General features: G+C 41.7%; 3 protein-coding genes across 9 annotated transcripts; 2 read left to right on the top strand and 1 right to left on the bottom strand.

The window, feature by feature from the left end:
- Positions 1–1,973: 1,973 nt before the first annotated feature.
- LOC108631050 (zinc finger protein 16) lies at positions 1,974–8,548 on the bottom strand. Of its 4 annotated transcripts, none has more exons than XM_018034738.2 (8): positions 8,215–8,548; positions 6,937–7,305; positions 5,927–6,847; positions 5,713–5,835; positions 5,411–5,647; positions 5,001–5,328; positions 3,581–4,915; positions 1,974–2,397 (listed from the first exon to the last, which is right to left on the bottom strand). In XM_018034738.2, exons 2-7 carry the CDS (start codon positions 7,266–7,268, stop codon positions 3,608–3,610), a joined length of 3,249 nt encoding a protein of 1,082 aa, XP_017890227.1. In that variant the 5' UTR covers positions 7,269–7,305; positions 8,215–8,548; the 3' UTR covers positions 1,974–2,397; positions 3,581–3,607. The 4 variants fall into 4 exon arrangements, with proteins under 4 accessions (XP_017890227.1, XP_017890229.1, XP_017890226.1 ...); XM_018034740.2 differs by having other exon boundaries at positions 1,974–4,915; positions 5,927–6,319; positions 6,401–6,847; positions 8,215–8,546; XM_018034737.2 differs by having other exon boundaries at positions 1,974–4,915.
- A 58-nt stretch (positions 8,549–8,606) lies between these two features.
- On the top strand, positions 8,607–10,744 carry LOC108630964 (uncharacterized). Its single transcript, XM_018034573.2, has 4 exons — positions 8,607–8,866; positions 8,941–9,024; positions 9,113–9,187; positions 9,264–10,744. Exons 1-4 carry the CDS (start codon positions 8,803–8,805, stop codon positions 10,547–10,549), a joined length of 1,509 nt encoding a protein of 502 aa, XP_017890062.1. The 5' UTR covers positions 8,607–8,802; the 3' UTR covers positions 10,550–10,744.
- A 96-nt stretch (positions 10,745–10,840) lies between these two features.
- Git (ARF GTPase-activating protein GIT1) lies at positions 10,841–14,918 on the top strand. Of its 4 annotated transcripts, XM_026818478.1 has the most exons (14): positions 10,841–11,189; positions 11,294–11,321; positions 11,432–11,565; positions 11,641–11,753; positions 11,832–12,018; positions 12,093–12,223; positions 12,297–12,486; positions 12,546–12,618; positions 12,862–13,059; positions 13,129–13,295; positions 13,730–13,900; positions 13,963–14,142; positions 14,245–14,475; positions 14,551–14,918. In XM_026818478.1, the coding sequence occupies exons 3-14, from the start codon at positions 11,551–11,553 to the stop codon at positions 14,746–14,748; spliced, it is 1,854 nt and encodes a 617-aa protein (XP_026674279.1). In that variant the 5' UTR covers positions 10,841–11,189; positions 11,294–11,321; positions 11,432–11,550; the 3' UTR covers positions 14,749–14,918. The 4 variants fall into 4 exon arrangements, with proteins under 4 accessions (XP_026674279.1, XP_017890056.1, XP_026674277.1 ...); XM_018034567.2 differs by lacking the exon at positions 11,294–11,321; XM_026818476.1 differs by lacking the exon at positions 11,294–11,321 and having other exon boundaries at positions 12,862–13,295.
- The last annotated feature ends 412 nt before the right edge of the window (positions 14,919–15,330 follow it).

Genomic DNA, 15,330 nt, shown 5'->3' with positions numbered 1-15,330 from the left:
CGAAACGTAGTATTCTGTATGCTACACTATGTAATCACTGTAGATTAATAATTATTGTTAGAAAGAAGCCACGGATATCTGTAAGCAATTAACGTCGTTGCAACTATATAAAAAGAAAACGAAAAAGTTACGTGTATAATATGTTCAACGTTACTTAAGCGGTTTTAAGAAACTTTCCATCTTCTTCGTCCGCGGTAACGTCCATTTGGAATCAATACCACCTTCGCAAGCTGCTCTATGATCGCGTTCGCTAAACTTCGTAGATCTTCCGATTTACGCTTAAACAATATTTAAGATTAACGTCGAACGGGAATGTGACTGCGTGTAACGTCGAAACGAACGATCCCTCGTATGCGCTGGTACGTATCATACACCGAGTTTTTAATTTCGTCAATTTTTTTTGTATCTTCTTCCCGTCGATGTATATTTACACAGTGTTTATCGAAAAGTTTTACTTTTACATTGGTCGTACGTATTTCGTTTAGTTCTTCAATATCTCATAGTTTTAAATTTCTCCGTATTTTATATATTTCTAATCTCTACAACACCGTAGCGGTAATATAATTGTACATACATCGCCAAAGAAGTTGATCAACAATTGTAAATAATATGAAGAACGTGATGCTGTCAACACTTTTAGACAAAATCACTCATCGTTCTTTCGAACAATGGGCCTATCTCTAGAAACGCATACAACAAGACGGAAACAAATTATTTATATTATAAATGTATGTACATACTGGTTCGCGAGATTTTACAAACAGCATCGGAATTTTTATTTTATTCAAAATAGATCTCGATTATAAAAATAGAGCGCAAACTGTTTCCATTTGATTGCCACGTATAATGCCATCGAAATACAATTTATTCTCTTTTCGAATACGTTCATACGTATATGTTTATACTCGTGTATCTCGAAGCTAAGAAAAACGCTACAATAGTTTGCCGCATAAAATTTAATAAAAGCTGCGCTACTCTCTGTAAGAAAATATATTCGTTTTAGAGTAATTTAATAAATCATCGATCCTAATTTGACCCTGCAAATTTCATATAGAAACGTTCTCGTCATACGTTCAATAGAAGAGATCACGTAGTAACGCGGAAAACACGAGATGCCAGAGAAGTAAGTAATTGAACGTGTAGTAAAATTTTTAACGCTTTTCAATGTTTGGCAACGATAACTTGCGTAAAACAATTTCAAGGCCAACGTGATCCAATTTCCTCCGACGAAATTACGTCTCCTATTCATAAAACGATTGTTGAGAACATTTAAAATATACCAACAGAGAAATGCAACGCGTGAATGCCTCCCGTGAGATTTAATAAAACAACTGACTAAAACAATGATCGAAATAATTTTTGAATCCTGTACGCGGAACAAAACTTGTTTCATCATGTTACACAAAACAAGCACGAAAGGGCTACACGACGATACAGTCGACGTATCTGTATGGAATTATGTACACTATTTCCGATACTCATAAACATTTGAATTCCTAATTGAATTGAAGAATTGAACTTTCACAAGGCTACGGCAATGAATGAGTTTCCGTTAACGAAAACGAGACATAAATCTTCCTCTCTCTCTCTCTCTCTCTCTCTCTCTCTCTCTCTCTCTCCCTCTGTGGTGGTCTTCGATGCAACGTGACGACAGCACCCATCGATGACACATGTAATGTAAAACTGGCGAACGCGTTACACCTGTACAACGAAAGGTGTTAGCTTTAGCGATTCGAAAGTGTAACACGATGCTGTACAGCAGCAAATCTGGTAGACACCATCGAAAACGAACTAAATTACTAACTACGAACTAAACGAATTAAATTAATTTCCAAATTATCGTTCGAGTCTTAATGATCCGTAAGCTCCTACACGTAGGCGTCCGGTACGGCCAGACGATGCGACGCTAGGCGCAACAAAATGGTTTTGTCGTTTGTACAGAGAACCGTCCAGATATGTTAGTACGAACAAACTGTGCTTCGATAATAAACATATTTTATTACGGTGATGAATACTATTCAAACATTAACAATATGATTGCGTTTCTTGCGTTACAAAATTCATCAGAATACGAAAATCAATTTGTACAATGGTTTCTATGCAGAGTGTGCAAAGTACATATACTTTTTACGAGTCGGAAGTTGTCACGTTTAAAACAGGTCTTTCAGAATTTAAACTTTCGTTTCTCTTTTGTTCTCTCCCTTCGGGTATGTGGCGGCGAACCAAGCCTCTGACGCGTGTCTAATGTAACAGTTATGATGTATTAACTTCTTCGCGTTGCTGCGAGTAAAGAAAATTCCTGGGGAACAATCTGATAACCGATATTACGATGTTACGTGTAAACATTGTCCTACGACAGTGTCTCGATGCGTTTATCGTCGTCCAATCACTTAGGAGCTAAAAGCAAACGTACAGGATCAATTTACTTTGTATGAATGTGTACTATTGTATCAAATACACTCGCTTGTATCGTCTTGGCATACTCTTACGTACACGTACAATATGTCGTGATTTCACGCTTCCCGTGAAACTGTTTCATTATAAAGCTGTGACGAGTGGCGGAAAGGAGTTGCGTCTAGGGTCTCGATTAGTCTTGCAATTGCTCAAGGAGTTGGAAAGTAAAAAGAAGTGTACTAAAAATATTCCACCGGCTGAATTAGAATATCTGACAGAAGACGACGAAGGCAATAAAAAAAATGAAGTTTTGAACACGATGAGATAATCTGGTGTTACGACGAATTCGAGTTTCCTAGAATTAGAAAATGAGCTGAACATTATACATACGAAGCCTAATCGAGATTACACGAATCGTTCGAAAACACCAATAATTAACAGGTACAAGCAAAAATCGTTTAGGGAATACATGGCATTAAAATCCAGTATAAGTTTTTTAGAAACTCAGGATGGTAAAAGGTTTAGATGTCTGTGTCAGAAGGACGACACGGGCGAACCTGATCTAAACAGAACGTCGAAATCGAAGAAGTTGCTTGAGAGTATTCTTAGTCTAAATTCCGAATCGCCAGACTCCGATTTGTAATCTTTCGCTTTCATTCATTAGTACGACGCTAGAGTTAGCGATCGCGATGATGTTATTTAATTTTATTTGTAGGACGCATAGAGTATAATAATATTTATTTCTAACTGTATGATAAAACACCTGCAAGCGTCGGGTGTATTTTCCATTTTTTTAATAAATAAATATTATCCCCGTTTATGTTCGATCCTACATATGTCATTATGAACGACGCTCGATGCAACATGCAGCAACAGATAAAAATGAAATGGAGTAAGATAGAACGTAACGGTGGTGTCAGTCCGAGAGAGGAATACGTTTAAAAGTGTCTGCGTGTAGAGTGACGGGACGAACTGAAAACAGCATCGACGTTTCGAAATGTACGTGTTAAACACGAAAACCCGGTTACACTTCATAGAGCAACGAGTAGAAGATCGTTTCTTTCCTCGTTCATTGTTTTGGCATAGGAACATGATGCCGATTGAAACGAATGGAGAAATCTTGATTGTTCATGTTAAAATAGTGCTTAATAAACGAATATTCTTAAAATAAAACAAATTCGCATACCTTCTTAATGTCATTGAACAAATTAAATCAAATGTGTATCGGAACGTGGACCAACAATTCTGCCCGGCTGGAAAATACCGCGGAACACATCTCGCAGGTGTATTCCAGAGCGTCCGGTATTATTGTCTCTGGAATATCATCCACTGGCGTCATGTGAACGGCCAGCATCCGTTGCGGTGTCGATTCTACTTTTACACTCAGTTTTACATTGCCCGTTCCCACGTCTTCCGGGTTACCTACATGGGGAAGAATGGCTTCCTCCTCGGTGGTAACACTCGCCTCGAACGCGACTTCCAAATTGTTTCCATCCATCGAATGATCCATCAATCTCGCCGCATCCGAATTCTCCGTGTTATTATTATCCTGTATTATCTCTTCCTCGATGTCCATCGGTTCTTGCTTAATTTGCTTTTTCACTTTTCTCCCGACACCCGCCCGTTTTCTAGGGGTCGGTTCGATCTTCTCGTTATTAACACCAAGAACGTTGCCGTTGTTGCTCCTATGATTGTTATTCGACGCTTTCTGCAAGTTGGCTTCCATTTTTACGTTGGGTAAAACCTGCGCAGATGCCGGAGGTATTTCCTCCTTGGGCTTTGGGAATGTTGCTGGCGTCGGCTGATACTTCCCTTCGATGTGATAGCTCACGTTCTTCGTCCTCGGCCTGTTCCGCTCTCCGCCCGGGAAAACGCCTGACTTATGCTCCTGCGGTATCATTTTCGGCGTCCTCGTCACCATCGTCTTTGTCTTCTGCCCCTTTTTGACCCCGTCACTACCCATCTCTACGGGCACTCTCGTCTTCTGCGTGTGAATCATTTTTGGTCTGCCAGGTTGACACGAAGATTGAGCCTCGTTCTTCTTCTCCTCTTTCCTCATCTTCTTCTTGGAGAGCTTGGACTTTCCCGGGTTCAGCTTCGAATTGCTGACGATCGAATTTATATTTTGCAACGAACTCTCGAAGCTTTTCAAGACGTTTTGATAGCCCTCCTCGACGTTCGATCGGTGCTGTTGCTTGTTCTTCCTTCCCAGTTTCCTTTTCGTATTGTCGTCAGAGTCTGAGGGTGCTTCCACCATCTCGAACTGTTCAGGCATACGTACCGCTACCGTGTTGGTCTCGTGGGGTTTGAGCTTACGTCTCCGTTTATATTTACGAGGTCCAGTCTGCGGTTGCCGTCTCAACGCGGTGTTATCGTCGCAATGTTGCACGATATGAGCAACTATCTCTTCCGACGTTCCATAAGCGTCGCCGCACACTTTGCACAAGTACGGTGTAATACTACCTACACACTTTGGATCAGGTCCTGAATGATGAGCTCGAACGTGCTCCCTGAGAACGACCTAGAATGATTTAAGAGAAAACAGAAAATGATTGATCGTTCGAACGAGGCGACGAAGGTCCTACCCTAACGAACAATTCACTTACTCTTTGATTGAAAGCACGTGGACAAATTGCACATCCGTACGGCTTCTCACCCGTGTGAATACGTTCGTGTTTTCTCAGCGTACCACCATCGGCGAACGCCTTCCAACAAAATCGACAGCCATACGGCCTCTCGCCGGTATGGATACGAATATGAATTTGCTGCGAACTGCGACTGCCAAAAGTTTTGCCACACTCCCTGCACGGGAACGAGCGACCGCCTAGGTCCTTGTTGTGCGAATGACGATGGCTGACGAGAGCCCTGCCGTCTGGGAATTCTTCTCCGCACTCGTCGCAAGCTACCATCTTATTGCGATGCGATACCATGTGCCTGACGCGAGATCGGAGAACGACGATCAGCAAGAATCGATGATGAAAGGATGAACAAATGGGAAAAAGGAGAAAATTGATACCTTCGTAACCTAGCTTTGCTGTGAAAGCGTTTCCCGCATTTTGTACACCCGAATGTTTTGTCAACATTATGTACCCAGGCGTGCTTCAACAGGCTGCGCTTGTCTTTACATGTTTTACCACAGAACGTGCACGTGTTTGGCGGAGCATCTTCGGCATGGTTCTGCCGGACGTGTTCGGCGACTTCGGCATCGTCGCGGCATCTCTCGCCGCACAACAAGCATCGACGACTAGGCGATCTGGCAAGACAAACAGAATTCTCTCAATTACGGCACGTTGCCATGTATCAACGATAATTTTTTACCTAGCGTGAAGTTCGGCGTGTGCTAGCAAAGCCAAAGCCTCTTCGAACCATTCGCCGCAAACGTTGCAAACGTGATGTTGACTCGGGCCCTCCACCATGTCGGTTTCTTGTTTAACGTGAATCCTATTGTGGTCAATGTTAAAATTATTAGCCTACGAAACATCGATGGGAATGTGTAACTGTGAAAAAGTGTCGTACGTGAACGTAGTCTTACTTTTGATGACGTTTGAGTAAGTCCAAACGGTGAAAAGGTACACCGCAAGTATTGCAATAGAACTCTCCGAATCTCTCGTCGCCTGTGTACGTAGTATCGTTATCGTATTCCTCGAAATCAGGTTGTACAGTGCCACCGTGCTTCATGCGAACGTGTTCTCTCAAACTGTTCACATCCCAAAACATGTCGCCGCACGACGTGCACTCGAATGGACTGTCGCCGCCGTGTATACGCGCGTGAGAAGCGAGCGCCTTTTCTCTCGCGAAGCCGACACCGCAAAACTGGCATACGTACGGTTTTGTCGGATCGGTCACGGGCCATCGCGGTTGTTGCGGTTCAGCGGTGACGGGTGACATCTGCTCGGTCCATCTCGAGCTGGACGCGTAGTTACCACTGCGCGCAGAATTTCTACTAGTCATTTCTTCCAAAAGACGCGTATCCTCGTCCACATAATCGTAAGATTTATTGACGTACTTGCCCATTTCCATTTTAGCAGCGTCCATAGTACGCTTCGGAACAGCAGAATTGTTTTTGCGCTTTCGCGGCACGCTCGACTGTACCTTCTTGCGTCTACCCTTGATAGGTTCTTCTTCCTCCGGGACCAACGAGTCGTCGTCGTCGTTCAGATCGTCCTCTAACCCGTCGCGTGACGGTGCGTACGCATGAATCTTTAAATGATTCATTAGATCGCACTTCCTCGCGTAACGCGCTCCGCACAGATTGCAACCGTGAGGACGATCCGTTTGATGCGCCACCATATGATTCATTAGGTTCGCCTTCTTTCTGAACCTTCGGCTGCAGAAGTCGCACGGGTATGGTCTGCTGTTCGTGTAAGAATCCTGATCGATCGGCAACGGTATCTCCATGTCGTCGTATTCGAGCAGATGTTCATGAGATACTTTCTCCTCGGATATCTCGACCCTGCGACACACAGGACACGGTTAATAAACTCAGAAACTTCGATTACGTGAATACTATTCTGCCTCTGTTAATGAAATGAAGTATTTTACCCATCATCTGGGCCAGATCTGTCCCAATCATTGTCTGCGATTACTTCCTCCGTAACCTGTATGTTCAGATAGTCATGACCCTGATCTTGTGGAACTATGTAGATAGATTCCATATCGTTCGATTGTGGTACCATTAGTATCTCTGAGTCTGCCGCAGAAGTTACATCGGGAACAGTCTCTACTGTTTCCTCTATTGCAACTTCCTCGCAGGCCCCTATCACCTCTTCCTCTGCTCCTACGAGCTGCGCCTCCAAACCACATATTACCTCCTCGTGGATCACATTTCCCACCTCCTCCACCCATTGTAACGTCAAGTCTCCAGCTACATCCATTTTATCTCGATTTCTAATTACTTGATCACTGGAATCACTGAAACCCAACAATTCATTCTTGTACTGAATGCGTTAACTCCGCTGTTCCAATTACAATTTAACATTCGACAGAAATACATTGGAATGTACGTAAACAATATATGTGTATACTGTCCACGATGCGTACACACGTATATAAATGTGTTTACATAAGAAAAACTACAGATTAAAACAAATAATTGCGGTCGTCGAGTTCGATTTGCATAAATAGTATTTTCAATCGCAAAGCAGAATTTCGTTTCCAGGTAATAAACATTTTCTTCGTATTTTTAAAATTAAACCTTACGTGTTGAACAATTAGTCTGTAATGACGTTGTTATTCGAAATCGAATTCGTCCACGAAACACGAATCATAAAAAAAAAAATATTTGCTTCGAATAATTTCTCATCAATTCTCGATGAAATTTGTTGGTCGAGATAAATTCCAATATTACCACTGTACGATGTAACGTCAGAAAAGATTGCACGCAAAGTTAGTTTGAATGATGGAACGTCGGGAACGTATAAAATCCCTTATTAATTATAGTCTTGTAACATAGTTGATTCGTTCCCACGAACGTTTTTAAATTACTAATATTTAAAATGTTGACGTCTAAGGTTATATTATATAGGTTATGGCTTTGGAGGTTATAAGGAACGTTTCAGTGAAAGAAAATTGTTTCACGCGATTGAATTAATTGAAGGAAGTGGCAAATAGATCGGTGATGAGAAACAAAGAGTGGCCGATCGGGTAACAGTATTTTACATATGATCAAAGCAGTGGCCATAGCCTCTCTTTATGCCAAGCCTCCTTCCATCCAATTATACCTTACGAGCTAGACAAACGCGGTACTCCATGCACGCGTGCAAATTTTCTGCCCCGACTCGATCTCGATAGAAACAGACGTGATCACAATGATTTACTCACTGTTAAATATCCTGTGCACAGCTAATAACCTAACCAAAAATACTTTATCGGGATCGAGAACAGCGTCAACCTTCGGTTGTTTTCAATTTGGAGGGGATACGTTTAGAAATAAATTTAACAAAATGGCCGAGAGATGTGACTTTGGGGAATGGCCAACTATAGATAAGAAATCTGCGCAAAATCTTTCGTGTTTCCGTATAGCACTTGCACGCGACGAATAATTAATCGCCCGGTTACCCATTACGTAATTCACTTATTCCTAAATATTTCCAGCATTCGTCGATGCCCGCTGTTTGTCTCTTTGTCGGCCACTTCCACGTTTGAACGGGATCACGAAGAAAACGCGGGATACGTAAAATATGCAAGTTGACGAATCCTCATTGGCAGCGTGTATAGTGTATAGTGACACACATGGACCAACCACGAATCGTGCCACGAACTCATGGCACGATTCGTAGTTTACAAATCTAACGTCTTATACATTTGATGATTACGCTCCATTGTATATTTTACTAACGTACACAAAATTTAAATTGCTAGAGCAAGTGTTGAAAGGGTTAAAAGTGATCGAGAGTCAAACGTTCGCGAATGACCTGGATCGTGTACTGTTCAGCACGCCAGAAAATATTGCCGGACAATATGTATAAGAATGGTAATCACTGTTGTCGTAACAAGACTTGTTCATTGATTCGGAGGATCATGACAAATACAAAAATTATTTCGTAGGTCACCAAGGGACTCGGCCCGTTAAAGTCTTGCAATTGCTCAAGGAGTTGGAAAGTAAAAAGAAGTCTGCTCGTAAGGATAGTGGTTAGTACATATAAAATTTTCATCTTGGACATTGTTTACATAATGAATGCGGCGTCACATGTTTAGAAATTTGTCTTCTATGTCTTAGCACATAAAAGACCAATGCAGCCTGAAAAGCTACTCGTGTCGACTTCAAAGAAAAAGGAAGGAGGCGAAGAAAATGGTTAGTACATCCTTTACGACCGATGTTAAATACTGTACATTATGTACTACAGACTTGTTTTTTCATCTGTTGTCAGAGACGCGTCAATTCGTCAAACCTGGCAATTGTGTGCGGAGGGTTCTTAATTTTAACCAACCGTCTGGCAATGCTACGAAGAATAAGTGTGAAAGTACAAATAAAGCAAGCAGGTTTGAAATGGACGAATGCATCGGTAAGAATAGCGTGAAAAAAGTAGGAAGAATGAGTTTCATACCACTGCCAAATTCCACGAGGGAGAAACAGTTACAAAAATTTAACAATAAAGTGAACGAATGTTCAAAAATAACTGAAATGTCCAAAGAAACAGATAATACGTATGACGAGTCGGCTAATACGAGAGAAACTAACCCCGTAAATGAATCCTCTGACATTAACGTCGATCGCGCTGGAAAAACCGTTAACGAATCTGTCATTATTAATGGCACGGGCGATGCACAGCGATCTAAAATGCTAAATGTTCGACCAGAAGTGTTGATCTCTCAGCCTGAAGATCTTCCACGAACAACGAGGAATAGTAAGGTTGAATTAATTACGGAAACTAGTGAGAGGAGTGAAGTACATACGGAACCAAAGGTGAAACTTGATTCAGTACAAAATTTATGTAAGAATTTCCAAAGTAAGAACCTAGTAACTGGCGAGAATGATACGAGAACGGAAGATGAATTGTCCAATGTGTTCCGTGTCGAAAGAGACAATCTTATTTCATTTCAACGTTATCTAGAGAATCGTCTACGGTTGACGGAGGAGCATGCGATTCAATTAAGAGCCAGTATAACTTGCGTCGCAAGTTTAATAACGACATTGAACGACGAAACGAATGGACTTCCTGACACTAAATTACAAAGAGAATGTAATACCATGGTAGACAAGGAAGTTCAGACAGAAATTTGTCCAGAAGAACGATCAGAGACGTGTACTAAAAGTATTTTACCACCGGCTGAATTAGAATGTCTGCCTGAAGACGATGAAGGCAATAAAGAAAACGAGGTTTTGAACACGATGAGATTATCTGGTGTTACGACGAATTCGAGTTTCCTAGAATTAGAAAATGAGCTGAACATCATACATACGGAGCCTAGTCCAGATTACGAGAATCGTTCGAAAACACCAATAATTAAAAGGTACAAGCAAAAATCGTTTAGGGAATACATGGCGTTAAAATCCAGTATGAGTTTTTTAGAAACTCCAGATGGTAAAAGGTTTAGATGTCTGTGTCAGAAAAACGGCACGGCTGAACCTGATCTAAATAGAAAGTCGATATCGAAAAAATTGCTTGAGGATATTCGTAGTCTAAATAACGAATCGGCAGACTCCGATTTATAATCTTACGCCTCCTCTCATTAGTACAACGCTAGAGTTAACAATCGCGACGATGTTATTTAATTTTATTTGTAAATCGCATAGATTATAATAATATTTATTTCTATCTGTATGATAATGTAAATGATGTAATGTAAAGACCTGTAAGCATTAGGTGTATTTTCCATTTTTTTAATAAATATAAATATTATCCCTGTTCAAGTATGTTCGACCCTACATATTTCATTACGAACGATGCTCGATGCAACGTGCAGCAACAGGTAAAAATGAAATGGAGACGGAGGCTCGAAGGAAATATCGTGTTAGGCGAAAGTATATGCGATTGCGTATCTCTCAGGATGTTCGATCATTGGTCCACAACTACTATCTTAGGCTCTGCGGCTCTGCTCGGGATGACTTCTGTCACGGTGAAATCATTAAATCTAATATAATGACACCCAACCCGAAGCGCATTGTTACCAAATTAGTTCCCGACATTGCTGATCGTCGGACAACCTGTGTGTCATCATGTTACGAGTTTTAAATCTACCGTAACAAGCCTGAATAGCCTGATTATCGTGCTCCGACGAGATAAACGTGAAAAGAATGGCTCGGCCGAAGCACAGAGCTAACGCGGATATATGCGCCGACTGCGGTGCTCCAGGTAAATGCACATCCTTCTTCACTAATCATTTATTTAACGCGCTACATGCCTCTTCGTTTTTTTTATCTCTTGTCAATATTCTGTGACGACGTATCGGTAAAAAGTTTGAGCGACACGATCCGTTCGAGGAAGGTTAATATTATAATTACGCATGGACGATGGTTCTTCGTCCGTACGTTATTCTAAATTAGTTCGTTCGTCAAACGAGCAAACGAGAACAAATTCGATCGACCGTTTTGTAGAACCAGGATGGGCTTCATTGAACAGAGCAATTCTACTATGCGACGATTGCTGCGGTATACATCGCAGCCTCGGTCGACACGTATCTCAAATAAAATCGCTCCACAAGAGTGTTTGGCACATGAATCTGCTTAACGTTAGTACGAGCTCACAGAGAATCCTAGACAGGAAACGTATGACTTGGGGAGTAATGACATTTAATATTTTATAGATGGTGCGTACATTGAACGATAACGGAGCAAACAGTATTTGGGAGCATTCCCTCTTAGACCCTAGTAACTCGAAGATTAGTCGAAGGAAGCCGCAAGCTAAAGATCCATTACAGTCAGTATGAAGTATCTCGACCATCAATTGCTGACATACACGACAGAGTAATAAGAATCAAAATTGTTCTTTTCGCAGTCCAGTAAAGGCTGATTTTATTAAAGCGAAACACCAGCGTTTGGCATTTGTGTTACGTCCAAGCAAGGAGGAATGTTGTAGCGAAGAAGAATTAAGTAAACAATTGCATAGCAGTGTCCGTACGAGTAATTTGGAAACTTCTTTAAGGTTGCTGGCACAAGGTGCTAATCCGAGTTATTTTTACAAGGTAGATCGAAATAAATCGTAACACGTTGAAGTTGTGAGAGCAGTTAGCAATTACGTTGCTTATTAATTTCATAGGAAAAGGGAACGACACCTCTACACGTAGCTGCCAGGGCAGGTCAAGCACTGCAAATAGAGCTTCTGATTGCCAACGGTGGAGATCCTAGCACGATCGATTCAAATGGACAGACGCCTGCCGAAGCTGCAAAGTATGCTCTCACTTTGACGGAATACGTTAAAACAGTACGATGCAGACACGGCAATTGTTTTTGTACTTTTTAGAATGGCTGGTCACGTCGAGCTGTCCGACCGGATGACTGAGTGCATGTACGAAGTAACGGACAGGCTGACGTACTACGTATGTTCACACAAGCCAAATCATAAACTGGACGAGCACATTATTGTTCCCGATTGTGCCTCCTTATTGGAACAGAGCGATTTGTGTTTGGAAGGAAGAAACAAACTGCGAATGGTAGGTGTTTAGACTTTGAAAAATTAGAAACGCGTACAACCCTTTTTTCTCTTGTTCAGTTGTCGAATCACTTGTTGGAAGAATTGGCAATGGATGTTTACGACGAAGTAGACCGTCGAGAAAATGAGGAAGGTAAGTGTTGTCTTCTCGTCTCTCATAGTACGATAGAATACACGCGTAAATGCGTGCATTGTCCGCATTGCTTCATTGTACATCGTGTTACTAATATGCATGCTCTGTTTTATTGCACCACTTTAAAGGAGAGGTGAGTAGACTTACGAAAATCTCTGTTCTTTAATTACGACGGTATGCCGATTTGAAATGCATGCGTAATTGTTTCGAGCATAAGATCGATACAATTCTTGTGTTCCTTAGTTTGGTTTGCAACTGCGACGTCACCGGAGAAATGTACAGTACCCTTTCTACCAGTTAATCCCCAATTGTCGTCGACGAGAAATCAAGGCAGGCAGAAGCTAGCAAGATTCACACCGAAGGAGTTTGCTACGCTCATCATAGATATTCTCATCGAGGCTCGCAGGAGACATACGCTCGCGAATAATGCGCCACTGCAAGGTGTGTGTTGTATACACGCTGTCTACTTGTACGCTGTACGACGGATATTGATGTACGAATCGTTCTCAGACCCAGCTGTCTCTGTGCTTCGTAAAGAAGAGCAAGGGAAACACGGATCACAGATGTCGGACGACGAGCCGTTGTACGACAGCGTGGCTTCCGACGACGATTACGCGTTAACTACGTCGGAGAATCCAAAGCCCGAACAGCCGACCGAGTTTAAAATGGACAACGAGGTGGGTGTGAAACTGTGACATCGTGAGAAACGAAAGATGCATACACGAAACCTACGGGATAAGAATAAAAAAAAAAATCTGGACGATGAGTTGTGTCAAAGATAGATAAAATTATGTGGTAACGTATTAAAGGTACCGGCTCTAGTAACGAAAAGAAGAATAAGGAATCGGCTAAGTACATGGCTCTTCTGTAGACAGTGCTATTAGGCGAGTGCACAGGTCTGTTGGTGCATGTGCAGCCTTTGCCAGAAAGTGCTTTTGTGCACCCTTTACTATTTAATACACAATAATTCACTAAAATTTATAACACGGATACACTTATGTGTTTTGTTTAACCGTACGGCGTGATTTTGTAATACTTTTCACACTCTCTTCCTGACGTACGAAACATGACGACGCACAATGTTATTGTGCTTGTTAAATATTTATTGCAGGACGCCTTTGCACCGTTAGCGAAGGGCCTCCCGTCGTTCGTAGAAGTTTTGAAAAAGCAATTAACTCTGTCCGAGTCTACTGTCAGGGACCTTCGCGAGCAAGTGCACACGTTGCAGACTACTGTCGAGCAGCTGACGCGTGAGAACAATGAATTGAAGCAGATGATTCATGTAAGAGGAACATTCGACCCTTGTAAATGTGGGACTTGTGACATAACGTAGAAAAAATCTAGGTCAAGGGATCCACTGATGGACTGGTCAACGGCCACGTCGGTGGAGAACAGGAGCCGGAACTGGAGCCAGTGCTCGATATAAAAACGTCTCTCACTAGAAGTAATCAGCGACCTGCTTCTATGTACGAAACAAGGGAAGGACTGCGGAAACCGAGTTCTTGGTCAACGTCCATTTGTCAGGTATCGAGCATCCTCTGTAGTTACGGACAGTGATCCGTCTAGTTAATTAGATGAATCGTTAGAATTAATCGAACACTCGTGTCTACGAAATGCCAAATGCAGTCAAAACGAGATTCAGAGGTAATGTCTCGCGGCAACACTCAAAGCCTGTGGGAATGCGGCGTTCCAAGCCTTCCTCCCAGCGAGGAAGTCACACGAAGAACCGAACAAGTTACAAGGAGAATCCAAGAATTGTGGATGGCTATGCAAGACCCGAAGCAGCGAGAAGCTTTCGTGCCGTGCGCGGAGAGGATTCGAGTTGCAGTTGCCGAGCTCACAGCTATATTTCCTCAGGTAGGGCACACGCACACGTTTTCTTTTTGATCTTGTTTAATTTAAAGATGGATAATTTTCAAACTGTATCGATAGAACCCGATCGAGGAGAACGTCAGATCTGCTCTACGTCAACTGAACGGTAACACGGGTAGACTTCAAGCCGAATGCTCTGGCCTTCAGAGATGTACCAGCGACAGTGAGCACATGGACCGATGCCTTCAGCAAGTACGTTCTTGTGCTTATGACATTGCCAAAGCGACGAAGCTTCTCGTTACCCAGTTTCAAACATAATGGACCGGAGGCAAAGTATTACCAATTAAATAATAATATAGTATGTAGCTCTTCTGTATCGGATGTATATAAGTTGTGCATACGCTTAACTCCGTAATACTCGATGTCATCACAAATTTGTTAAGTATAGATGTATATTTAATAAGTATTCGTTTTGTTCTACTACGCGAGGAAGCGATTTGTGTCGTCTCAAATATTCTCCTCTTCATTCTAATGTAAATAACGAGAAAATTTTAACGCTTGGACGTTCGGTGTTATTGGTAAAAAAAGGATCTATACGAAACATGACATTTTACGATATAATATTAATGTAACTTTTAATATACTATAAAGACTGAATAGCCACGAACCAATGAATTATTAATACATATGCAATTTAAGTATATACACTCGGTTTTATATGTTCTCTGCTCGTATGAGTTGGTGGGTCAGATTAAGGATGTATTGGTTATACAGTCAATCCCAAACGTTTATGCACTTTAGAAACGCATTTTTTAAAAAGAAATCAGTCGTCGGAAGAACATTGCTAATAATAAGCAACAAAAAAAAATTTTCGATTTTTCCGAGATTTTTCCAAGGGGT

The sequence above is a fragment of the Ceratina calcarata genome, unplaced genomic scaffold, assembly GCF_001652005.2.
Source record: "Ceratina calcarata isolate Rehan_Ccalc_2016 unplaced genomic scaffold, ASM165200v1 scaffold8, whole genome shotgun sequence".
Taxonomy (NCBI): domain Eukaryota; kingdom Metazoa; phylum Arthropoda; class Insecta; order Hymenoptera; family Apidae; genus Ceratina; species Ceratina calcarata.
Note: the sequence above shows the minus strand (reverse complement) of the source record. Positions and strands in the feature narration are given on the sequence as shown.